The sequence below is a fragment of the Tenrec ecaudatus genome, chromosome 13 (assembly GCF_050624435.1).
Source record: "Tenrec ecaudatus isolate mTenEca1 chromosome 13, mTenEca1.hap1, whole genome shotgun sequence".
Lineage (NCBI taxonomy): Eukaryota > Metazoa > Chordata > Mammalia > Afrosoricida > Tenrecidae > Tenrec > Tenrec ecaudatus.
This window is the reverse complement of record NC_134542.1, coordinates 115,484,974-115,511,616: the sequence shown is the minus strand read 5'-3', so window position 1 is coordinate 115,511,616 and position 26,643 is coordinate 115,484,974. Positions and strand designations below refer to the sequence as shown.

Below are 26,643 nucleotides of genomic sequence, written 5' to 3'. Positions count from 1 at the left end.
GAAGTTTGTTTAGAAGTAGATTACAATTCTCAGGTGAGGGGTTAGGGGGTGAGGGCAGCTTTGTCCTCAGCTTGAACAGAGAACTTATATGTTGGTGACCTTAATAATCTACTGAAAATAGCCACATTTATCTAAAAGTTGGGATCCTGGTGGCTATGACTGGGTCATAGCCATAGTCTTGAGCCAGACTTGGTTGGAGCCCCCCAAACCAATGCTGTAAACTTAAAAAATCTCAAGAGTGTAGGCAGTCCCATCATGCTGGTGTTTTCCCTCATTCTGGGATGATTGTATTTGTTTGCGTTGAGGGCTTAAAAAAGTTTCTATGGAATATTGAGGTAGTTAAGTTTATTGTGCCAAGCTGGCCGATAAACATATGTGGGGTTGGTTAATTGAAGGACGGAAGGGATAAATGGTTCAGAGAGCCTTGCCTTTCTAGTTCTTGGGTCTCTTCTTTGTGATGGTCAGACCAGGGTGCAGCTGCCTTAGCAGTTCCCTGCTTCAGCTGGCAAGGATCACTTCCTGCAAGACATCCCCAAGGAGAAGCCACATGGACCTACCCTGATGCAGCCCTGGGTGCTGGAGCAGCCGTGTGGAGACCCCTGCCAGCACTGAGATGTTTACACATTCACTGACTCGGCTTTCCTCCTGCAGGCAGCATCACTGTGTCTGCTTTGTAAGATGGAGGAGGACTTTGTGGATTGGTGTTGGACATATGGGTTAATGAGTTAATGTTGAACTTATGGGCTTGGGCAGCACTGGGTTGGGATGTTTTCTTGATGCACACTTACCCTTTATATAAAACTCTCTCTTATACATGAGTTTCTGTGGATTTGTTTCTCTAAAGTACCCAGATTAACACAAATATGTCTTAATTCTGAAACATTAACTTAATAAATGTGTCAATGGTTATTTTAGATTATTAGTACATTACCTAACAAGAACAGCATATACCCAGTGACACAGTGGATTAGGAGTAGGCTGGTGACAGTGGATTACAAATTAGGCCTAGGCAACTGCAAGGTGAGCAGTTCAAACCAATTGACAGCTTCATGGGAGAAAGATGCAGCTATTGACTCCTGTTGAGGAAGGGGAACCCATCACAAGGTTGGATATATAGCCTCCCCCACCAAAAAAGGGGACAAATAACAGAAATGGTTGAAGGTAGTCAACAAGCAGTGTAAGATACGAAATAATAACATATAATTTATCAAGGATCCACGAGGGTGGAAGGGTGGGGAAAAAAAGAGAAGCTTATTCCAAGGGCTCAAGTAGAAAATGTTTTGGAAATGATGACAAAACATGTATAAATATGCTTGATACAACTGATGTATAGGATGTCATAAAAGCTGTAAGAGTCCCGAACAAAATGACTTAAAAAAAATAAAGATGACTCTTACAAAGTAAAAAAAAGATGAACAGTTTTGGAAACCCAACAGGGTAGTTTTGCTATGCCCTATGGCAGGGGTTCTCAATCTGTGGGTCATGACCCCTTTGGGGGGTCGAACGACTCTTTTACAGAGGTCCCCTAAGACCACCAGGAAACACATTACGATTCTAAACAGTAGCAAAATTACAGTTAAGAAGTAGCGATGAAAATAATTTGATGGTTAGGGGTAACCCCAACATGAGGAACTGTGTAAAAGGGTCGCACCATTAGGAAGGTTGAGAACCACAGTTCTACAGGGTCACTATGAGTCAGAATTGACTTGATGGCAGTGAGTTAAAAATATAACCAAGGTGGAAAAGATGTACCCTAAAGCGCTTATTCCCATAGAAATTTATTAGTTTTACTTCTGTGTATCTTCTTATCCTGTAAATTGGTCGCTATAGATTTGAGGAAAAATACAAGGTTTAATGTTCATATGAAAAATTCTGCTTATTGTGATGAAAAACCGGGTTCTCAGAAACTGCAGTGCTTCTGAGGCAAGGTTCTAGAAACTGAACAATGCTTGTGCTATATGTGATCACCACAGTGAACACTCACGCTGGTTTGGAAAAGGTTCCTCACGAGAATAATTGACCAGGGTGAAGTAAGAGTGGTGCCACACTGCCTAGAATTCTGTGCAACATGCCTTACTTTTAAAAAGCGCCATAGTGGATATACACATCTTGCGACTTTCCTAAGACTACACTAGCATTATCATTGCCCGATAGCTAGCTAAAATCTTGGGTTTGGAAGAAACTCAGAGTTTACTAAAGGAAAAACAGGTAATTGGTGAGCTGAGGCTACCTGAAGGGATCAAGAGGCTTCGGTTTACTGTTGAAACAGCGTTCTGGACTTGGGAATCTAGTGACTTCAAGTTCTCAATCAACGTGACGACTACTTTCCAGGTGCCTCACTAATTTGCATGAATAAATGTGTTATGTGAGTATATGACGCAGGACTTCTGAGAATTGTTTGCCTCCCTTATGCATGTTTCCATGAGGAAGTTTTTCTCTTTCTCTCTGAACACTGTAAAGCTTCATCAATCAACTAGTCCTGCCATGCCCCACCCAGAGCTCCATCCCACCGCAGGTCTGTTCCTGACCCTCCGGTTCCCTTATTTCATGATCCTCGACCCTATCCCCTTACATTCTCCAAGAAGAGGCCTTTTGGCCTTCTGTATGTTCCCTTGCCAGTCTTTATCAAGTCAACCCAAGAATATACACATTCTACTTTTAGAACAAAGCTGGAATATGGTTAACGCCACCTTTACTAGTTGTAGGTTAAATTTTAAGGAAAAAAAATCAGTACACTTTTAAATTTATTAATATTGAACACTAAAATATTTTATCTGCTCTACTGGAAAATATCACCATTTTAAACATCACTGCTTATACCATGTAAGTCACCTACAAAGTAACTTCTGAAGTTACTAGGTCCAATGTGAAATTGCTATCATAGTTTAGTTTACTACATCAATCAAAAAGACTCAAAACAAAACAGACAAAGTAGCCTTATTTTCTCCCTTGGAGAATCTGCTGGATGAACTCATGACCTTATGGTTAGCAGCCCAAAGCACAACCCACTATGCCCCCAGGGTTCCTGGTAATCAGAACAAAGATAAGCTTAATGCCAACAGGAACCCTGAAGACAAAATGCATGCATAAGCAAATGTGAAGAAAGCTGCTGGTGCCCGACCGTCAAAAGATATAGTGTCTGGGGTCTTAAAAGGCTTGAAGATGAACAAGGAGCTATCTATATGAGAAGCAAGAAAGCCCACATGGAAGAAGCATACCATCCTGTGTGATCATGAGGTAGTCAATGGGATCAGATGGCATTAAAGACCCAGAACAAAAAAATCGTATCCAGGGAATGAGGGGGAGTGTGGAATGGAGACCCGAAGCCCATCTACAGACAATTGGACATTCCTTTACAGAAGGGTCACTAGGAACAGGCGAGCCAGTCAGGGTCAGTATAGCACCAACGAACCACACAACTTTCCTCTAGTTCTTTAATGTTTCCTCCCCCCTACTATCATGATCCTAATTCTACCTTACAAATCCAGGTAGGCCGGAGCATGTACATGGGTATAGATAAGAGCTGGAAACACAGGGAATGCGGACAGATAAACCCCTCAGGACCAATAATGAAAGTAATGATATCAGGAGGGTAAGGGTAAGGTGGGGGGGAAAAGGGTGAACCAATCACAATGATCTACATATAACCCCCTCCCAGGGGGATGGACAACCGAAAAGAGGGCAAAGGGAGACATTGGTCAGTATAAGACATAGAAAAATAATAATTTATAAATTATCAAGGGTTTGGGAGGGAGAGTGGGGAAAAATTAGGGGCTGATATCAAGGGTTCAAGTAGAAAGAACATGTTTTGAAAATGATAATGGCAACAAATGTACAAATGTGCTTAACACAATGTATGTATGTATGTATTATGATAAGAGTTGTATGAGCCCCCAGTAAAATTATTTTTTAAAAAAGAAAAGAAAAACATTTACAATTAAAAAAAGGTTAATATTTTTCCTTATTATACCTAGTAGCTACTAAAAGAATATAGCCTATTTAGATGTTATTAAGGAGGGAGCCTTTCTACTCCTGTACAGGATTACTGCCTGGAAAACATGGGGCAGTTGTACCCTCTCCTATAGGGTTGCTATAAGTCGGAATTACGCGATGGCCAGGAGTTTGTGCTTGAGATATTAATAAATTCAGCTGATGTTTAAAAAAATCTTGGCTCCCTAGCCCCAGAAGAATTTGTTTCAAAGGACGACATTGATTCTGCAGACATGTCTGATCGGAGCACACAGGAGCAGATGAAGGGGGAGGAGGAGAGAATGGAGCACAGCCTGGCCCACCAGGCCGTGAGGATGATGTTCCTGATTGGAACAGCCAGTCCACAGAGAGGACAAGATGGCTGGTCCCACTATGGGACATGATGCCCCTCACTGGCCCATGGCGCTACAGGGGACAGCACCGGAGACAGTGTGGGAATTGCGCCTGACCCGATCCCACCACACCAAGGCGAAGCGCTGGGGGAGTGCAGCGGAACAGCAGGGGAATGGGGCGGTGGCGGGGTCCCCAGGGAGTGCTGGGGGTAGACTTTGGGGCCAGGGCATGGTGCCCCAACAAGACTGGATTGGAAAACCCTCCTAAGGGCCAACGAACGATCCTTGAACTGACTACAAGCTTTTCTTTCTTGAAAAAAAAAAAATCTTGGCTAATTTAGTTTTGATATCTTTATACCTACATCTTACTTCCATCTGTATATTTGTACTCATGCCTACATATTTATAGATGCAAAGAGCAAAATAAAACACATTAAAACAATTATGGATTCAGATTTATGAAAAAGAGCGAGAAGTTACTAGTCAGGGCTAGTAAAAGATTATATGCGGGTTCTATACACACACGTACAGATACACTTATGTATATACACATATATAAATTAGAGTCAATGCAATAAAAAAACCAGTCCACTGGCATCAATATCATACAAGAATACTAAGGCTTGGACAAACTACTGCCATTAGGAAGGTAAAATTCCACTTTGATCACAGAAACAGTATTTAAGATTTTTAGTGGCATTATATGTTAAGGTGGCACAGCACTTGAAAGCATAAATACAACAACTGACTGCTATCATAAAAAAATCTTATTAAGATTTTATCTGTATATTCTGAAAGCAATAGGCCACCACGCACATATTGTGGACAAGGGTTACATCTAATCAGCAACTATAAGCCTTGGGTTTTTACAGAGGATGTGGCAAGAAAAAAATATCTATAGTCAAAGGAAGAAAAACTCCTGGGAACTATTTTATTGTAGGAGAAATGGCTGAAGTAAATTAAACACATGTTTTCAAGAGCTAAGTCAGCTACTTTTATTATTACCACCACCTCCAAAAACACTATCACTGCATTGTACCTTTATTCCTTTTCCAGACACCTTTTGACCCTCCAGCTAATTAATCACTCTACAAATAAGATGAATTAGTATAGCCTCAATATTAAAAATGCTCTATCTAACAGGCACAACAGATTTCATGTCATCAATTAGAAACTGTCAACCACCAATTGCTGGTTGACCTTGATTCTGAGACTGGGGGCCCTGGGGTCTGAGGTTGGAGGGTAGGGTAGAGGGAGCATGCTAATTTTGTTTAACTTTAACCAAATCAGCCTTTATTAAATCAAGTTATTAAAAGTACCATTTATATAAAATATTTTATTAAAATAATTTGGTTTAAAAAATAAAACACGCTTTATCAATTTTTAAAAGAAATAAGCAACATATAAATAACTCAAACATTATTATTAAAAATGCAAGGTGGACAACAGAAAAGTGGGTGAAGGGAGACATCAGACCATGTAAGATGACAAAATAATAATAATTTATGAATTATGAAGGGTTCATGGGGGGTGGGGAGGAAAGGGGAAAAATGAGTAGCTGATATTAAAGACTCAAGTAGAAAGCAAATGTTTTGAGAATGATGATGGCAGCAGGTGTGCAAGTGTGTACAATGGATGTACGTATGGGTTGTGATAATTGTACGAGCACCCAATAAAATGACCTAAAAAAATGCAAGGCGAGGAAAAAACAAATAGCACTCAGTTATCTGGAGGGCTAAAAGCCCATCTTTCCAACAAGAGTGCTGTACAGTTTACTGTCTAGGGTCTCTCACTAAACACTTCATGACACTCTCGTTACTTGTCATTCTATTAAGCTTGACTCACTTTCACATCAACAGCCCCTCAAGAGCGGCGAACTCAAGACAATTCTGAAGGAACTATTAGAAGTGGGCACACTGTTGCATTAGTACCAGCTAACCATTCAAGAGTCTGTAATGTATGTGTGGGTGTATATATGCCTAGACACACACACCATACATTTTACACACACACACACACACACACACACACACACACACACACACACACACCTATTTATAATAAATATATTTCCCCCACACTCCCAGATTAGGAATGTGGCAATCAGTATTGCAGTTAGCACAGTAACAGAGTAAAAACGGCATACATGATAGTCTTTGCTGGAATCCTGCCTGGCGCAAACAATGAAATGCTTCACTCTTCCCAAAGGTTACCAGTCTGAACCCACCCAGGGGCCTCACAACAGAGGGCTGGTGATATGTGGAGGAGGTTGACTCTACATACATGGGGTCACCATGAGCTGGAACCTAAGTAATCACCACCAACTCCACCTCCACCAGCACTGGCACCCACCAATCACTACCACGGTCCTTGTTTAAAGAGGAAGAATGCGTAATATAGGCTTCAAAGACTCGGTTACAATTATTTCAGTACTCAAAGGAAGCGGCATCATCACGTACAGTAACTCATTAAGTAATGTTTTATTTACCGTTGCCCCTTTCCTCACAAATAAAAAGTACTTAACTTGGCTCTAATTAGTGGTTTCGGGTTCATTCTCCTGCGGTGCTAGCACAAATATCCACACCCTTGCCAGAGTTTCAAGGGAAGCAGGAGTTACCTCCTTGTCCCCTGACTTTGGATTTGCCTATGTGACTTGCTTTGATCCAGCAGATGTCCGTGGATGTTGCTGACAGTATAAGCTTGTGACAGGCTTGCAGAGGGGAACCGAAATGCCAGTGCTCCTGCCTTCTGCCCTAAGAGTCTGCTGCCAAAGGTAGCTGAGAGCCAGTTCAGTCTAGAGGAGCCGGACTCCAGGTGCCCCACAACGGTGTGACCAGTCAATCATGGATGACTGTTGTAGCTTACTGATTCTGAGTATTTTTGTGGCAATAACCGATCAATACAATCTTTAGCTTAACAAAAGTTATACAATAAACCTCCCCAACTCCTAGAGGTCAAAGCTTTCATCTCATCATAAGGTGTTTGAGAGTAAAAGTGTATTTGTATGTCATCACACACCAGAAAGCTACAATGTATATGAGGTACTATGAAGAGACTGAAACAAAGATAAAGAAAATCTGTCTTATAATTTTAAAGAATGGTGTTACAGAAGTCTAAGAAGTAATGTTTCCTAATGAAAGGGGTTGTTAATTTATCAAACAGGATTAAGAAATAGTCTCTAAAACACTTTTGATAATTTGATTTACTCTGCTAGTAGAAACACGGGGACTTTATAAGAAAAATGGAATGAGAAGATCATGGAACTTTTCCACAAAATTTTAAAGTCCCATCCTTTTAAAAGACAATACTTATAAATCATGTACATGTCTTAGTAAACTTAGGTGTTATTTTTTGACTAAAGTTCATGGTTAGCACAGTGGGTGCAAATCCATACATCAAACAGTCCTAATAATTCTAACTGTAAAGACTGAGGGCATGTCAGGTTTGATTAGAATATCTTAAAAAGACAAAAACGAGGCTCACACACACAAACCCATCGCTCACACTGTAATTGATATCAAGTGCTCACTCCAGAAGTGTCAGCACTAGCGTTTTCTTGTGTTTGTGCTTACATTTTCAGAATTATTCTCAACCTGTGGCTTCTTTTAAACCAAATGGCCCCAATTTTCTTAGTTTCTGAAAATATTGTTTTCTCCAAGTCCAGTTAACTGGGCACAGGCAACGGCAACAGACTGTAAGTGAACCAAATAGTGTGGGTACTAGTGTTGGCTCCTCAGTTACTGCAAGTCTTGGGTTGCTCCTTTCCCGGGGCCTCAAATGCTAGAGGTAAATGAGGTCCTCTGAGATGCCCTCTGGGTGAGAGACTCAGTGGATAGTTGAACTATTAGAACAACTCAGTTGCTTTACTCCTTTAAAAATAGACAGAAGTTCAACTATTTTTCCCTCAATGTGTAATCTTGAACAAATTTTATTTTGATCAGTAGGGAAGAAAATCATAAGGTCAAGAAAAAGCTGTTAAACTTGGTCTTTAGCAGGTCTGATGAAAAACACTATTCAGTATAGAAGAAGAGAAAATATTCAACAACACAGTTGGTGCTGTCGGTAAGTATGGAAGACAATCGGTTTTACCAACCAGCACGTGAAAGGATGCTCAACATCAGTAGCTGATGTTGAGCTCACTGTCACTGAGTTGATTAAGATTCAGAGGAACCATGTGGCCATGAGGCTGTCCATCTTTATGAGAGCAGAAAGCCTGGTGGTCTTGAACTGCTGACCTTGTGGTTAGCTGCCCATCTCAAAACCGCTATGCCACCAGGGCACCTTCATTTGTTATTAGGGAACTGCAAATCAAAATCACAATGAGATAGCACCTCACACTCATCACGATGGCTATAATAAAAATTGGGGTGTGTGTATAAGCAACAATCTATAGCTTAAACACACCTTTATGTAATTTTTCAATACCAAGGTTGTACTTAATATAGGGCTATATATAGGAATTAAGAAATTTAGTCTCTCCTCCAATGGATTAATACTCTGTTACAATACAGAGGTATGATGTTGAAAAACAAAACCAAAAACTGTCTTTACAAAGACTGGACTATAACTAACACAAACTACTCTGATTATTTTTAATGGCACTAAAAAAATTCTTGCCTTAACCAACAACTTCTAAATATTTGACTAATGCCAACATAAGATGAAGCTTCAGAAATACAGGCTGAGATGAGAATCCCATTGTGCTGCTTCCAAACAGATTTCACTTAAAGACATCAAACCATTCTGGATATGCAAGTAAGAAACAGTTCTTAGAGCACTCTAGGGAATGAGTTGTGCCACCCTTCCTGTGTAGCTCATTTATTTGCTTCATTTTGATATGCATTCAATTATGAGCAGATTGATCTTTCTAACAAATTGATTAAAATACTGTGTTGAAGAGTCCTGGGGCACTTAAACCCAATTTGCGAGTCAACTTTTTGGATTAGTATATTGATGAATTGGATATTCCCAGAGCAGATAATATGGAGAAAAACAGTGGACTCCACGTTAAGTTCCAAATGTTGCTTTTAAGAAAAAATATGCAAAAGTTAGAAGCTGCTAACAGTACAAACTAGTCTGGCAAAACTACAAAAAACAAAAAGGCGCATCTCAGATTTAATATCTAAAGTAAATGCTAATAGGTATCTACTGAAGACACTACAAGTGATCACACTGCCTTTTAAATGATTACAAAACCCCAGCTGGAACGATCCAATTTGATATTTTTAATAGCAGAGTCCTTGCTTTTTTCCACCTGGTATGTGGCCAAGGGAATAGAATTAAATTTAGGGCCTCATGAAATTAGCACATAAATAAATACCACCACAGCGCCCACTTTGCTGTGTATGAGTTCACGTTTTACATGTCCAGTCTCTTTGAATAGTACCCTTCCAAATGGAAACACCTGGAGAACAGTCCTTAAGGCATTCTCCTGGTGCTAAAGATAACTGCAAGCATTCTGTAGACAAACTTATTTAGGACAGAATGAAAATTAAATGGAAATAAAAAGTGGCCCATTCTCACACGCAACCCATTTTTATCCACACTATTTTCTAAACCAAAAATTCTGGCACATGATAAGTTGGCCCACTAAATAAGCAGCTGCTCTTAAAAAATTCATTTAAATGACCTCATGCTTCATTTGTGCTCATATTTCTAGAGTTTAAGTTAAAAATATAACATTTTTCATTTTATTTACTTTAAGAATCCACCAGAATTGGGTGAGATCTTATTTATGAACTGATCATTTAAATCATTAATAGAAGGCCAGGACTGTGTTTTTCAAAGTTTCCCCTTCGAATTAGACTAAGCATCTAGGAGATAAGGAGGAAAGAGGTCCTGAAGAGCTTAGGGAAGCAATTAAAACACAACGGTCCAGCCTACACATATTATTTTCATTACAAAGGAGAATATACAGTCTAGCTGAGGGATGGAAATTGATCGTAGTACCACAAATAGCACAATGCTCTCTCTAACCCTGGTGCTAACAGCATGGGGTCAGAGGTCGGTAGAGCACTCTTGTTGGACAAGAGAAGCAGAGATGAGCGTGGATAAGGGTAGTGAGAGTGTTTCTCGGAGTGGGGCATGAAGTTATGTTGGGTAACAGGAGGGAGGGGCCCAAATATTGGGATATAAAAGGCAGAATGCATTGGCGCAGATAGGAACTGGAAACACAGGGAATCCAGGTGGATGATCCCTTCAGGACCAGTGGTCTGAGTGGCGATACAGGGATGGTAGAAGGAAGGTGGGTTGAAAAGGGGAAACTGATTACAGGATTTATATGTGACCTCCTCCCTGGGGGATGGACAGCAGAAAAATAGGTGAAGGGAGACTTCGGACAGGGCAAGATTATGACAAAATAATAATTTATAAATTATCAAGGTTTCATGAGGAAGGGGGGAGCCGGTAGGGAGGGGAAAAATGAGGACCTGATGCCAGGGGCTTAAGTAGAGAGCAAATGTTTTGAGAATGATGAGGGCAATAAATGTACAAATGTGCTTTACACAATTGATATATGTATGGATTGTGATAAGAGTTATAGGAGCCCCTAATAAAACGATTAAAAAAACAGGCAGAATGATCAAAAAGACTAGAAAAGTCTGTTTTCTTTTTGTAACTACTGTGATCTGGGTGAAAGTTTACAGAGCAAACTGGTCTTCAAACCACATGGTTTCAAGACATCATGGATTGCAGCCCCACAATGTAACAGCACCCCCCCCCTTCTGCAGCTTCCACCGTTTCCGCAGGTCCTTCTTTCCAATCCTTTTATGCCTTCTCAGCTTGATCCTGGGACAAATGATTTTCTTTGGGTTGACAGTTATAACACGGTGCATAACTTCAAGGCTTGTCTGTTACTTGCTGAAAGTTGAGCCATGGGGGTGAGTCAGTTTCCGGCTTGAAGGGTATCGCAGGGCCCTAGCCTCCCTCTACCATTCAACAAAAATGATCAGTTTAACTCTTCCAATGCCTATATTCCCCAAGCAAACTGCAGGTCGTTCTCAAGGTAAAGTGTTACATTTATTACAGTATTTATGCATTTAACTACCCAACAAAATAAAACCATTCTATCCACTTTTTTAAAGTGGTTTTTTTAATGTGTCACTGATGGGTTTTGAGCACTGTCCATGAACTCCATCTCCCCCATAAACCCTATGTTTTTAGTGCACATTTTGTAGATATGGTGATTTGTAGGAATGCTTATTATATCGCATCACAGCAGAATTGAATGCATGTTAGAACCTACCTACGAAAAACTACCCTGAGAAGACAGCAAGCTCTTGTTCCTTACTGGTCATAAAGCATGTCCTGGAGAGGGCTGTAGTCTGTACAGGTACGTAAGAAGATACTTGTGAAGGCAAGCGTTAGAACTGGTGCTTCTCAAAGTGGCAACGATGCCGCGGGAGGCTGGAACCATGGTTTTTTGGAGGATGGGCAACTGCAAAAGCAGATATATACATTCGATCCTGGATTATAGCCTATAATATAAAAATTTTTAATTGCTAGAGGTGCTGAGAAATTTTTTTTCTGAAAACAAACATACCAAGTTTGGAAACTCAAGGTCAAAGATGTAAGTTTGGAAATCTGTGCGTTAAGGGAACTGTATAGCCAATCTCTTTCACTTGCTTCTTGCTTCCAAACCTCAGCACAGGACCCATCCTGGCCAGTGGTTTATTTTGCATGGCAGATACAATTATCACAGTGTTGGGCGCCTTTGTGTTTAAATTCTCATAACGACAGTATTAAGAATGCACACAGTTAGTGCCGGGGCAGAAGGTAAGGGAAAGGGGGAAAAAACTTGAATAGGAATAAACGAGGCCACTAAAATATTAAGTTTTCTGAGTAATGTTTCTTTTTCACTTTGATAATTACTGTTTTCACCTATTTTCATTATTGAAGTTATTCGGGAAAAATTATGGTCAGTGAAAACACGAAGCTTCTAGCTTCTAAACCCTCTCATCTCGTTTTTATAGCATGATTTTTAACAACGGAGAGTTCCTTAGGAAGGCAAGCACCACTCTATGGACCAAATTCATTAGTATTATTTTAAATTAAAATGCACACATTTCCCTTTGGATATATTTTTAACATTAATTTATAACAAACAAAAATTTATGCCTCTCACCTATTTTCATTATTATTATTTTACCTGCTTTGACTCATTAATTTGGGATTAAAAGAATCCCTGTTACCCCTTAAGAAATACAATGCTCTAGTTTTTGAGAATATGTACCTGAAGGAGCCGCACACACTAGAAAAGATATTTTAGAAGAAATCGTTTTGAAGCAGAAAGCAAAGACTCTTCCTGAAATAGCAGCACATTTCAATGCTATCCAAGCTGTTTTCTGCGTGGAGCTGTACTGTGGCAGGCTTTGAGAACACCGTGACGCTGGCCCGGGGAGGACAGCGACCCAGAGGGGAGAGAAGGAGAAGCCCTGGAATCAGAGGTCTCAGTCAAATTACTTAATGTTTGATTTCCTCACCTGTAAAAACAAGCAACAACGAACTCAGGTGGTACAACAGCTAACAGTGTGCAAACTCACACACTGGTTCCAACGAAGGGGACCTGACAATCTGCTTCCACAATGACCCCAGCCAAGCTATCCCACGCAGGCCGGCTCCTAGCTGGAGGGCACCAAACCACAACAGACCCAAGGAGGAGACCAAGAACAGCTCGAACGCATGAAGTGAAGATTTACAAACAGTATTTCATGAGTCTCTGGTTTCTTTGGCATTTCACTGCACCCTTCACTGCTCACTGGTGCTTTGTAAAAATAAAAGGTTTAAGTCATCCTAGTAATTCTCTCAGGACTTTAGTCAGCTAATTTTTCTTTATTCCAAATCCTAAGAAGTTCAAAATAAGCTTGGTAAGAAATATGTACCACTCCACACGGCACAGCTTAAATTACTCTACAATCACATGGAAATAATGTAATTCATCTGGAGAATGAACAGTCCTAAAAAAGTTCACTGACCAAATAAGCACAACTTACCATTTCTCACTAAAGAGCCTTTAAACTGAGTGCCATCGACTCAATAGATCCTGTGGGTTTCCAAGACTGTAACTTTTTTTTTTAATTTTAAGAAATTATTTTATTGGGGGCTTTTACAACTCTTATAACAAGCCATACATCAATTATATCAAGCACACTTGTACATAAGTTGCTATCATCATTTCCAAAACATTTTCTTTCTACTTGAGCCTTGGGTATCAGCCCCTGCCTCCTCACCCCCTGTGAATCCTTGATAATTTATAAATTCTTTTTATTTTCATATTTTACACCATCTGCTGTCTCCCTTCACCCACGCTTCTGTTGTTCGTCCCCGTGTGTGTGTGTGTGTGTGTGTGTGGATGGATGTGTTATACATCAATCATTGTAACCGCTTCCCCCTTTCTACCTAAGACTGTAACTATTTACAGGAGTAGAAAGCCCAATCTTTCTCCCTCAGCGAAAGGTGGTTTTGAACTGCTGATGATGAGCATCATAGCCCAATATGTAACCACTATACTACCAGGGCTCCTGTCTTGTCAATTTTCTTTTCACAAGGTATATGTGGTTAATACATCTGCTTTTAATTACTCAGCCTTGATTACTTAACATATTAATGCCAGAAATTAAGTGATTATAATCTAAGCACCATGTATAGACTATTGTACAAAATTATCTTCATCCAATTGCACAAAGCAAAGCTCTATGTAAGCATACATACTGTTGTAGCTAATGCTGTCTAGTCAGTTAGGACTCATAGTGATCCTATGTGGTAGCTACACAATCTGGTGTCAATTTGAGAGTATTACGAGTGAAGGGGTAGAGTCTGGCCTGTCAATCAAGATATAACCAATGAGACCTCTGTGCGGTCATGGCCTTCTCTTGGGAATTCTGTGAACCCTGCATTTCCTCCTTGGAGGCAGGAGACACTTCTCTCCCTCTGCTCACTCCCTGAGAAATGCTCTACTGACAAGATACATGGCACTATGCCCTGGGAGCTGGAGAAACCACATGAATCTACCCTGATACAACCAGACCTCTGAAGCCGGAGAAGCCATGTAGAGACCACTGTTAGTGCTGAGATGCTTACAGCGCCACAGGATTGACAAGACTTCCAACCCACTGGCCTGTGATCCTCCTGTGGTCGACATCATTGCATGTATTTCATGAGTCTGAAGGGGACTATAAAGATTGGTATTGGGCATATGGACTAATATGGGACTTATGGACTTGATCAGGACTGAGCTGAGATCTTTTCTCAATATTCAGTTGCTCTTGTATATAAACCACTTTCTTATACACATGAGTGTCTATGAATTTGTTTCTATAGTCTACCCAGACTTACACATCCTGTATACAACAAAACGAAACATTCACAATAGTTGATGTGTTTGGGCCCATTGTTATGGCCATTGTATCGATCCATCTCTTTAGGGTCTTCCTCTCTTCAGATAACCCTCGATGTGAAGGCCTGCTTAAATGGGACTGGTCCCTCCTGGTTATGCAGTTAGATATTACATAAGAGGGGACCTTCTAAAAGTTCATGGAAAATGAAAAAAGATCAAAAGAAAAATAAAAACTTAATTTCTCAACATAAGTTCCATCAAGTTCAAGACATTTTGTTAAGTGATGATGTCAGCCATTTTGGCCTTCCCTAAAGAACCTTGCAAATTTAACAAAATCAGTACAGTTTCTTTTTATTTTTTTAAACATTGTTAACTGAAGAAATGTGGAAGCTCTTTAAAGATTGTTTTAGAAGAGGCAACAAAAACAAGTCAGGAAGAGTCAAATCAGGACTGTAAGATGGATGCCTAATGATTCCCTGTCGAAGCATTTACAAAAATTGCTCGTTTGATGGGAGAAATAAGCAGGCGTAGTGCAATGGTGAAGAAGTCTCTTAAAAGAACCAGGCATTAAAAAAAAAAAAAGGAACCAGGCATTTTCATATTAAAGCTATGGCTCACTTTCTCAAAACACTCTCATGATAAGCAGATGTTAATGTTCTGTGGCCCTCCAGAAGCACAACAGACACAATGCCTGGGTATCCCCTAAACTACTGCTACAACCTTTCTTCTTCACTGGCTCATGTTTGCTTGCACTGGACCACCCCCACCTCTTGGGTCATTGCTCTGATTATGCTTTGTCTTCAGGACCTCACTGGCAGAGCCAGGTTTCATCTTTTTTTTTTTTTTTTCAGGTTTCATCTCTTGTTTTAGTCCCAGAAATGCTCCAGGTGTTTCTTGGATTCATTTTATTCTGATGGTCTGTTTTCTTTTTTTTTTGGTGGGGTAATGTTTTTCTTTATATGAAAGTCAGGACAGCTAACAATTGAGACAGTAACTGAATCGATTAATAGTTTCTTAGGGTTATGGCAGGGAGATGGGGGAATAATAAAAATGAAGAAAATGTTCTAAAATTGATGATCATTGCGTAACTCTTTTAAATATATTTAAACCAGTGAATATGTGAATTATATGTCAATAAATTATTAAAATTTTTAAAAAGAAAGCAGCTGTACCAGTGAAATATGTCTAAGATCCTTGTCTGAAGTGGAGGAGGCAGCAGAGTAAAGGAGCTACGTATGCTGAGTCAGCAGAGAGGCAGCAGAGATCGTGGGGTGGTAAGGCAGAGCACCAGGCACATTTCCTGGCCAACAGAGCAAGGGACCATGTGGCTAGGACCTGAGGCAGGCAATGTTGTTGGCCAAAGACTGTATCCTTAATGTTTTCTGATAATGGCGTGTAGAAACTTGTAAGCTCCCTAATATACTCCCACAATCATGAGTACCGCCTGTGAGTTTTATGTGACCATCACAACAGCTGATCAAATCCGGCTAAGAAGCAGCATGCTTTGGGAGGTATGGCTGGTATCAGAATAGTTATAGTAGGACTTGTAGGGGTAGAAAGTTATTTTTATACCCTCCCACTTTTGGGGTATCTTTTTAGTGACAAAGTTAAAAGCTCTCATGTTATAAAAATGTTCAACTTCCTTCTAGAGGGGATCCTTTGCAAAATTGCATTTAAAAAATTTAAATCCTTCCATCATTCAGTTAGAAAACTTGTTGCTCACATGCAAATCTCAAACTGGGGGAGAAATTTAAGCTCAACAAAATAAATTTGCTCTGCTAGGCTGAGGCTGCCAGGCTTTTGATGATTCTGCTTGAAAGTCAATGTGACTGTCTACAGAGAGTGCTGCTTCAGCAATTCCAAATGAATTTCAAGACTGGGCTCCATATTTCCTCTTTTGTAAGTTTAATGTATTCAACTGAACTGACAATTTAAATAACTACATTTTTAAACAAATGAAGCATTGATGTTAATGTATGAAAATGGTCCAAACTCCTGGGAGTCTTGGTTCCCACCATTGTTTATTCTGACAACAGGATGTAATTGCTTACTTACTTGGCAGCAAATTTAACCATCTGCTTGCTTGCATGGTCTCCCACAGCTACAAGAGCCTGGACGTTGAACTGCTGCTGTCGCAGGACTAGGAAACACTGCTTCCCTGCATAAGACAGAAGGGGGCAAGTATGTTAAGGATAGCTCCTTAAGGTCTCTCTTTTTTTACATAAGGTTTTACATAGAAGAAAAATGCTTCTTACACCAAATTTCACTGTGCACACCAGACACCCCCATACCCACTTCCACAGCTAAAAGTAACTGCATGCAACTCACGGCTTCCGACTGCGAAAGAATAAGAGCCTACATTAACTCACTAGCATTGGGTTGAGAGTTAAGCAGATCACTAATTCCAAAAAAGATCATTACAAATTCAGGTAATTACTTTAGCATACATAGCAATGACTTCCAAGCCAAAGTAAACTCTCTGCCAGAGTTGGTGGAGACTGACAGTGACCCCACAAGGACAGGGTAGACCTGCCTCTGTGAATTTCCGAGGCTAACCTTTTATGGAAATAGAAAGCCCTGACTTTCTTCTGAGGAGCAGTTAGTGGTTCTGAACTATGAACCTTTTGGATCGCAGGCCAATGTGTAATCATTATGCCACCAGGGCCTCTAGCAATGACTTATTTAACAAAGTTCAAGTAACTTCAGGCTGCTTCATAACATTCAACAGATGGTATGCTTTACAGCAGTGGTTCTCAACCTTCCTAATGCCATGACCCTTCAATACAGTTCTTCATGTTGTGATGACCCCCCAACTATAAAATTATTTTTGTTGCTACTTTATAACTGTAATTTTACTACTGTGATGAATCGGGGGACCCCTGTGAAAGGATTGTTCGATCCCCAAAGGGGTTGAGAACCGGGGCTCTACAGGTAAAGGCACTGCGCTAATAACTGTGTGCTGCAAGACACAACCACACAGGCATTCTTAAATGCTTGTCGCGAACACAAGCATTTTGCAGAGGTGGTCTATCTAGACTGTCCTCACGTCCTGCCAAAATATATTCAGGGCACAGAGTGACAAGCTAGTTCCTTTCACATGCTCTTTCCCTCAGTTTTATTTTATTTTATTTTTCCGGGCCGCCGTGTCGCTCGCGGTTAAAAGGGCCGCCCGCAGAGGCTTGGTGGCCCGTTATGCGCCAGCACTTGCTGTGGCGCCGCAGCGTAACCCCCCCAGTTTTATTTTCTTTCCAACCTTTCAGTTGTTCTAATAGTTTCATTTTATTCCCCTTTCAAGTAACCACTTTGACTATCAAGATACCATCCTCTTTACACGTTATCACCAGCTTTATTTGCTATATCCTGGCCTTCTTGAGTTGACAGTCTGGGTATCCTTTCATTTAGGTTCTTATTCTTAAAATCCTGGAAAATATTCTTTACACTAGATATTAGTCATGTGCATTCTGGGACAGCTCTTTTCTTCCAAAGCAGTTGTCATTCATGCTCAGTATAACTCCTTCCCCACAAAACCAGGTGACTCTTCTCAAGGCTACTTCCGTGTCAGATCATCTCAGAAGGCAACAAAATAAAGATTTTGATATTCAAATTGAGTTATCATAATTAGCCTTACTTCTCCCTACCTTCCCACTATTAGTCAAACAGACTAATAGTTATTACTTTCAACATGCAGCATTTTGAAATGCAAATCAGACAGCAACCATGAGGGTTTTTTTTAAAGTAAATATTATAGACCAACACCTATCAATTCTAGGGCCAATTTGATGGACATATTTTTACACTTTTAAGTCAGTTCTTAATTTTCCCTTTTCCTTTGGACCCAGTCATCAAGTTAAATGTCAGCCGCACGAACTAAGCAAATTCAAAATGATTTTAAGCTCCTGGATGGTCAAAGTGGCATATTCTGAAGAACTGGTGCTGAAATCACAGTCCGACAGCGCCTCCTTAGAACAGGCTGCGGTGTAAAGGGTCAATGGGTGAAACAGGGCCTTGACTGTACTGTTCCAGCAGCACAGCCAGGGACAGCAAGTCTGCAAGTACCATCAAGCCAGCCTGGGAGGACAGTTCTGCACAGCAAGACTACACAAAGGGCCATGAAAAAGAGCTGAGGCCCTTTCCAGGACTTACAAAGGATGAGCAGGGGAAAACGTCTGTGGGTCAGCACTGCGGGGTGAGGTGGGGCTGGGGTGGGGGAGAGTCGCACGTAGCGGGGAGTCTGGTAGAGAGTAAAAGCTCTGAGGGCAGAAGCCGGGCATCATGCCCTAACTACCATTCCTGGGAGAAAATGATGAGGCCACATTACGCTTCAGTTATTTCATCTGTAAAATGGAGGAAATAGACTAGGTTTGGTGGTTTTGTTTGGAGGAAGAATAAGTTTGTATGAGTGCCAGAAACCTAATTAATGTTAGCTTCTTTAATTTATATCAACAACAAGTAACTTGTCTTCCAAGGTAGGAGGGGGGAAACAAACAAACAAACAAAAAAACAACAATTAACTTAAGGACTTACTGGTCACCGTTTCTATTTTGGAGCTGGGCGACTATATACAAAAATGATGCTGGGTGCTGGGGGAGGTTCAGCTAAGGGACGTGGCACCGAGAGCACTCACTAGCTCATGCCAAGAAATCTGGAAGACTGCTAGCTACCTGGCCAACTGATTAGAAGAGAGTCAATTTGTGCCCATTCCAAAAATGTAGGTAAAGGTGACCCAACAGAATGCAGAAAGTATCCAACAATATCATCGATATCACCACTAAAACTTTGCTGATGATTGCTGCCATCCAGATGGATCTTAGCTAAGAGCAGACAATACCAGAAAAGCTTCCCCCCTGTGTTTTGCCAACTATGCAACTGTGTGGATCATAACAATGGCAAAGAATGGGAATTCCAGAACATTTAATTGTGCTCATTCAGAACTTACCACATATACCTGAGTATAAACCGAGTTTTCCCAGCACATTTTTAATGCAGTTTTTGTGGTAAAATTAGGTGCCTCGGGTGATATTCGGGTCGGCTTATACGCGAGTACATATGTGTATGTATACACAGACCAAAAGGAAGCCACTCAAACAGCAAAGGAAACCAGGTGGTTTAAAATCAGGAAAGGTGTGTCAGGGTGGTATCCTTTCACCGGACCTTACCTACTCATCTGTACGCCGAGCAAATTCAAGAAGACAGAAGAATCGGAAGAGGACACACTAACAACCTGCAATACGCAGATGGCACAATCTAGCTTGCTAATGGGGGAAGGGGAGCTCTCTCTCCAATGCAGGTCAAAGACTAGACCTCAATATAATGAAACAACATCACAAAGGGTGGAGAATTTCCAAAGCTTAAAAGTGACCGAAAGACAAATATTAAGAGAATCCCTACATCAAAATAAATAAACAAACAAATATTCGGAAAAACATTTGCTGAAAGTGACATACAAGGTCTAAAATTTTATTTTTACTACACAAAGACCCTAAGTAACTATAAGAAAAGAAGGCTGAAATCCCAACAGGCAAGCAGACAATGGTTGAGAACAGATCATTTACAGGTGAGCAAAACAAAACAATCCTAGTGAGTAAATCTATTAAAAAGATATTACTGGTAATGAAAAGACTGTACTCGAGTATAAGTCGACCTGAAAATCTCAGCCAAGGAACCCAATCTTACTACACAAACTGCATTAAAAATGTGCTGAAAAACTCAGCTTATACTCGAGTATATATGGTAAGTTGAAGCACACACAAAAAAAGACAAATAATTTACTTTCCAAACCATCAAAGATTAAAAAAAAATTACTAGGAATTAGGTGAAAGTTAGAGCAGATCATTAGTATTATATTCAATAATTCATAGGCATTTTATAGGAACTCATCCATTATAATCCTCTCAATATGCCAACACTTATCCCACTTTCTGTCTCTTTTCTCCCTCCTTTCCTTTCCTAATCCTCTGAACTTTTCTGTAAGCAAATACTGTCTTTTTTATCTTAAATGGTGACTGTTCTTACACAGGACAGAGTTCAGTTCCAGACTTGATGGGTCAGTCCAGTCCAGAGTCCTGGAATCCCAGCAGTCTCTTAGATAATTCTGAGTTTTGTTCCATATTTATCTCCTACTTTATCCAGGACCTTCTAATGTGATCCTTTCCAGAGCAGTGGTAGTGAATGGATGGAAGTATTTCTCCTCAAATGCACTATAAATTTTATGCCTGTGGCTGTGATCTCACTTGAGAATAGGTTCTTTGTTGTGTTAATGAGACAAGATTAATGCAGGGTGTGTTTTGAATCAATAAAGTTTGAGGTGTAAACGAGATTAAACAAGCAAGTGAGAGAAGCAGAGATGGGAGAAGACACAGCTCAAAGCCCTGCTGATCTCACTCTGGAGCACAAGCTCAGGAGACAAGGCTCTTCCTCCAGAGCCAATGGAGGCACACAGAGAAAGAAAGCCTGCCCCCAGGAGCTGTGGTCTCACCTGTGAGAAAAGTATCTGTTTGTTAAAGTCACTCTACTCCTTCAAGGGATGTCTGTTACAGCAGAACTAGGTAACCAAGACCAATCCTTTATTAGATTTTATTCCAAGATACATATACATAATTTCTCCAATTACTAAAATGTTCTCATCAACCAGGTTGGTCCAGGAATTTTGGCGGACAGATTAGGTTCCCTGGTGATGTAATGGATTACTCATTGGGCTGTTCAAATCCAGCAGCTGTTCCAAGGGAGAAAGACGAGGCTTTCTACTCCCTTAAAGAGTTATAATCTTCAATAAAATGTTTTTTTGGGAAAAAATTAAGAAGACACAGTGTTGGAAACCCACAGGGCAGTCCCACTGTGAGGTAACCATGAGTTGGAAGCGACTTGATGGCAGTGAGTTCGTTGGATTTAAATAGAGCTCATTTGTCTTCTCTTTGGAACGCTCCACACAGGAGAGACTATTTGTGGAAAAGGAAGGAAAGTCAGTGTTCAAAACAACAGAATGATTTCATTGTTCTTAAATCTTTTGCATCAAAACCCGTGACACCGCAAATTGACATTGCATTTAGATGCTGCCATTTATAATTGAGGGGTTTCTTTCTCTAGGTTCATACAAGAGTGCTGCTTTAGAAAGACTTCACCAGATGCAGTCTATTTCTAGGCGGAAGGACAGACATGGCAGTACTCAGGACAACTTTCACCTCCATCACGCTAATGGCTCAGCAGTGAGGCAGGGCTTTACAGGAGAACCTAGGATGCCAAAGATGCACACCAGGTCTATGCTGACATCTTTCCCAACTGACTATCATTTAGATAAGACATGTCGGCTGCCTAACATTCACAATACACGATTCCTGATTTACTAATCCTTAAAAATTTAAATATTGGGTTAAAATATATTAAAACACGATTTCCAAAATCAGATTTGGTATAAACATGGTTGAAATGGAAGTGCACTACTGTTGGTGCAGTGCATTGCTTGTTGGGCTGCTAACAGCAAGGTCTACGGTTCAAACTCTAGCCATTCCTCAAGAGAAGAATGAGGCTATCTGCTTCTGTAAAGATTTATAGTCTCAAAAACCCTAACGAGTGATTCTCCTCTATCTTAGAGGGTTGTTAAGAGTTAAAATAGACCCTGTGGCAGTACATATGGTTGAAATGAGTAAGTTAAAATTGTTTTTAAAAGCATAAACATGTGCAGGTGAAGATGTCAAATAAAAATATACACAATAAAAAGTTAAGTCACTACCTCCCTGCCAGCTTGTTTTGCTGTGGTAGCTGCGTGTTGTCATACAAAAGCTATGCTACCAGTACTTCAAATACCAGCAGAGTTACTTATGATAAACAGATTTCAGTGGTACTTCCATTCTAAAATTGACTAAGAAGAAAGGCCTGGTGATCTACTTAGAAAATAAGCCAATGCACCTCAGGACTAATAATGAGAGTAGCAATAACAGGAGGGTAAGGGAAAGGTGGGGGAGAAAATGGGAACCAATCACAATGATCTACATATAACCCCCTCCCTGAGAGACTGGACAACAGAAAAGTGGGTGAAGGGAGACACTGGATAGTGTAAGACATGAAAAAATAATAATTTATAAATTATCAAGGGTTCATGAGGGAGGAAAGGTTGGGGAGAGAGGGGTAAAAAGAGGAGCTGATACTAAGGGCTCAAGTAGAAAGAAAATGTTTTGAGAATGATGATGGCAACAAATATACAATGTTCTTGACACATGTATGGATGTATGGATTGTGTTTCAACAGCTGAACGAGTCCCCAATAAAATGATTTTAAAAATAGAAAGAAAGAAAGGAAATGGGCCAATGAAATCCCTACGAATCTCCAGAGTATGATCCAATGTAGTGCCGGGTGATGGACCGACCACCCCCAACCCCCCGAGAAGACACTCAAGATACAGAGACCGCTACAATGGACTCGAGCACAGCAAGCATCCTGAAGGTACTGTAGGGCTGGCCGGCTCCACTGAGGCACCAGCTCCTCTTCAAAAACAACGGAAGCCAAGCATGACTGACAGGCAAGTAACAGTAGTGGGGGATGTGGGAATGGAACAGCAACCCAAGCATTGCATGGTCCGTATTTTTAATGCTATTTTTTAAATATGGCTAACCATTAGAAGAATGGAAATTCCAGAACACGGGAGAGTGCTCATGAGGAACCTGTACAACAGGCAGCTGTGCAAGCAGAACAAGGAAAAGTGCGCGATTTAAAATCAGAAAAGGTGTGTGTCCACATAGCATCCTCTCACCGCACTGACTCTATCTGTATGCTGGGCAAATCATCAGGGAACCTGGACTATAAGAAGAATGTGGCACCAGGATGAGGAGGAAGGCTTATTAACCTGAGCTATGCAGATGATACAATCAGATTCACTGAGAGTGAGGAGGACTTGAAGCCCTTGCTGATGAAGATCAAGGACTGCAGCCTTCAGTATGGATGACGGCTCAATGTAAAGAAGACCAGAATCCTCACAACTGGTCCAGCAGGTACCATCATGATAAAAGCAGAAAAGATCGAAGGGTCAAGGATTCTGTCTTCCTTGGATCCACAGTCCATGCTGATGGAACAAGCAGACAAAAGATCCAATGACAGAGTATTGAGTAAATCTGATGCACAAATCTGTTTAAAATACTGAAAATCAAAGATGATAATTTTAGGACTACGGTGCAGCTGACCCACGCCATGGTATTTTCAGTGTCTTCATATGCATATGAAAGTTGGATCTTGAATAAGGAAGACTGAAGAAGAATCGATGCTTTGAATTGTGGTGGAGAATATTCACAGTATCATGAACTGCCAAAAGGACAAAAAAAAGTGTCTTAGAAGAAGGACAAAAAAAGTACAGACAGAATGCTCCTTAGAGTCAAGGGTGGTAAGGGTTTGTCTGACATAGTTTGGACATGTTGTCAGGAGAGACTAGTCCCAGGAAAAGGACATCATGCTTGGTAAGGTGAAAGGGCAGTGAAAAAGAGGAAGACCCTTGACAAGATGGACTGACACAGTGGCGGCAACAATGGCCTCAAATATATGAACAATTGTGAGGCTGGCTCAGCACCAGGCATATACACTGGTACAGATAAGAGCTCTCAACACGGAATCCAGGACAGAAGGTAAACCCCTCAGGTACAGTAATGGGAAAAGCAGTACCATGAGGGTAGGGGGAGAAAAAGGGAACCAATCACAATGAACACACCTCCCACCCCAGGAAGGGGGGTGCGAACAAGAGAAATGTTGAGTGAAGCGAGACAGTGGACAGTGTAATATATGAAAATAATAATTTATAATTTATGAAGGGTGGGGGAGAGGGAAAATAAGGAGCTGCTATCAAGGGCTCAAGTAAAAAGAAAATTCTTTGAAAATGATAGCAGCCTATGAACAAATGTGCTTGACACAATGGATGAATGTATGGATTGTGAGAAGAGCTGTAAGAGCCCCCAATAAAAGTATTTAATAAAAAGATTTACATGTCACTTACATATTCATAATTGTTTTTGTTCCTTTTTTATTTGAGAAATCCTGTAGAATAAAGTCACATATTTGGGCAGATTCCCTTTGAACGCTGCATCCCAGCTACGCCGGGCAGTGGAGGGAGGAAGTCCTAGCTCGAGCTAGCTAATAAACTCCTTTCGCTGCTTTTGCAAAACAAATAAATAAGTAGTCACATATTTGATTATTAAAAAAGAAATAAGACCAGATTATAAATGTAGAATATATATTTTTAAGTATATATGTAAAATATACACACCACATATAAAATTTATACACATATACATATATTATATACACTTGATCTTAGCCAAAAGACTGAGAAGCGATTCACATATACATCTATTATCAAAACTTAATCCAGCACAATATAAAGGGAGCTCTAGAAAATTTGTGGGAAAATGGAATTAAAAGATAATGGAACTTTTCCACGTACGCGCAGAAGCCTCCTTGTATCTCAATAATTTAAAATATCTCAACATTAAGAAAGCTGTTGGCATAAGTCAACAATGGTTCAAACATAAGGGCGAGGCTGGTACAGGAGCGTGTAGGGTTTCGCTCTGAGAACTGCTACAAGGGAACGAGGATAATATAATGAGTCTCTATTACACATCACTAAGAATGACTATTTTAAGGGAATATGCTAGGATAAAACTAATAAAGATAATAGATCTTGATAAAGCTCAACATCTATTCCTAACAGAAAACCTGGACTAGAAGCAAACATTTTAAACCTACTATATAAAAACTCGAAATTATCTCTAAAGTCACGAAGAAATAACCCTCCATCGTTTGTGAACATTATTGTGATATGTCTTACTACATTGGAGAATCTACTGATTATTAAGAGTTACACTTATTCTAAAGAATAAAAGCCTGGTGAAGAAAGCTGATGGTGCCCGGCCATCAAAAGATACAGCATCTGGGGTCTTAAAGGCTTGAAGGTAAACAAGTGGCCATCTAGCTCAGAAGCAACAACGCCCACACGGAAGAAACACACCAGCCTGTGTGATCACGAGGTGTTGAAGGGATCAGGTATCAGGCATCATCAGAACAAAAACCTTACCATAGTGAAGGAGGGAGGGAGTGCCGAGTGGAGACCCAAAGCCCATTTGTCGGCCACTGGAGATCCCATTGCAGAGGGGACCTCAGGGAGGAGACGAGGCAGAAAGGGTGCGATGTAGCAACGATGAAATTTCTTGCAAGTCTGGCTAGACCAGAGGATGTACACTGGTGCAGATAGGAACCAGAAACACCGAGAATCCAGGGCGGATGATGCCTTCAGGACCAGTGGTGAGAGTGGCGATACCGTGAGGGTGGAGGGAGGTAGGGTGGAAAGGGGGACCCGATTACAAGGATCTACATGTGACCTCCTCCCTGAGGCATGGACAACAGAAAAGTGGGTGAAGGGAGACGTTGGACAAGGCAAGGCAAGATATGACAAAATAATAAATTTGTAAATTTATAAATTACCAAGGGCTCATGAGGAAGGGGGGAGTAGGGAGGGAGGGGAAAATGAGGACCTGGTGTCAAGGGCTTAAGTGGAAAGCAAATGCTTTGAGAATGATGAGGGCAATGAATGTACAAATGTGCTTTATACAACGGGTGTATGTATGGATTGTGTTGAGTTGTATGAGCCCCTAATAAAACGATTAAAAAAAAAGAAAGTAAATGTCTAGAAAAGAAGTATGGCAACATATGCACAAATATGCCTGATACAATTGATGGGTGGATTGTAATAAGAGTTGCAAGAGCCCTCAATAAAGTGATCTTTTAATTTAAAAAAAGAATAAAAACCATAACATTTTGGATTAGGTGATAGGTGATGGGGAGCCCTGGTGGTGTGGTGGTTACATGTTGTGCTGTGATCCACAGGTCAGAAGTTTGAGACCCCACGGTGCTAACCCTGTACAGATGCAGTTGGGACACTCACAGGGGCATCTCCGACCTGTCCTACAGAGTCGCACTGACTCGATGGCAGTGAGGTGTCGGTGACAGTGTGACCTT

General features: G+C 40.6%; 1 protein-coding gene and 1 pseudogene across 1 annotated transcript in view; both read right to left on the bottom strand.

The window, feature by feature from the left end:
* Positions 1 to 26,643, bottom strand: part of DARS1 (aspartyl-tRNA synthetase 1) — an 83,447-nt gene that overhangs the window by 39,525 nt on the left and 17,279 nt on the right. Inside the window, exon 4 of the mRNA XM_075530025.1 lies at positions 16,711 to 16,813. Within this exon, the coding sequence (XP_075386140.1) occupies positions 16,711 to 16,813 (103 nt within the window). The remainder of the gene's footprint in view (positions 1 to 16,710; positions 16,814 to 26,643) is intronic.
* Positions 17,797 to 17,879, bottom strand: LOC142425289 (small nucleolar RNA SNORA76; annotated as a pseudogene).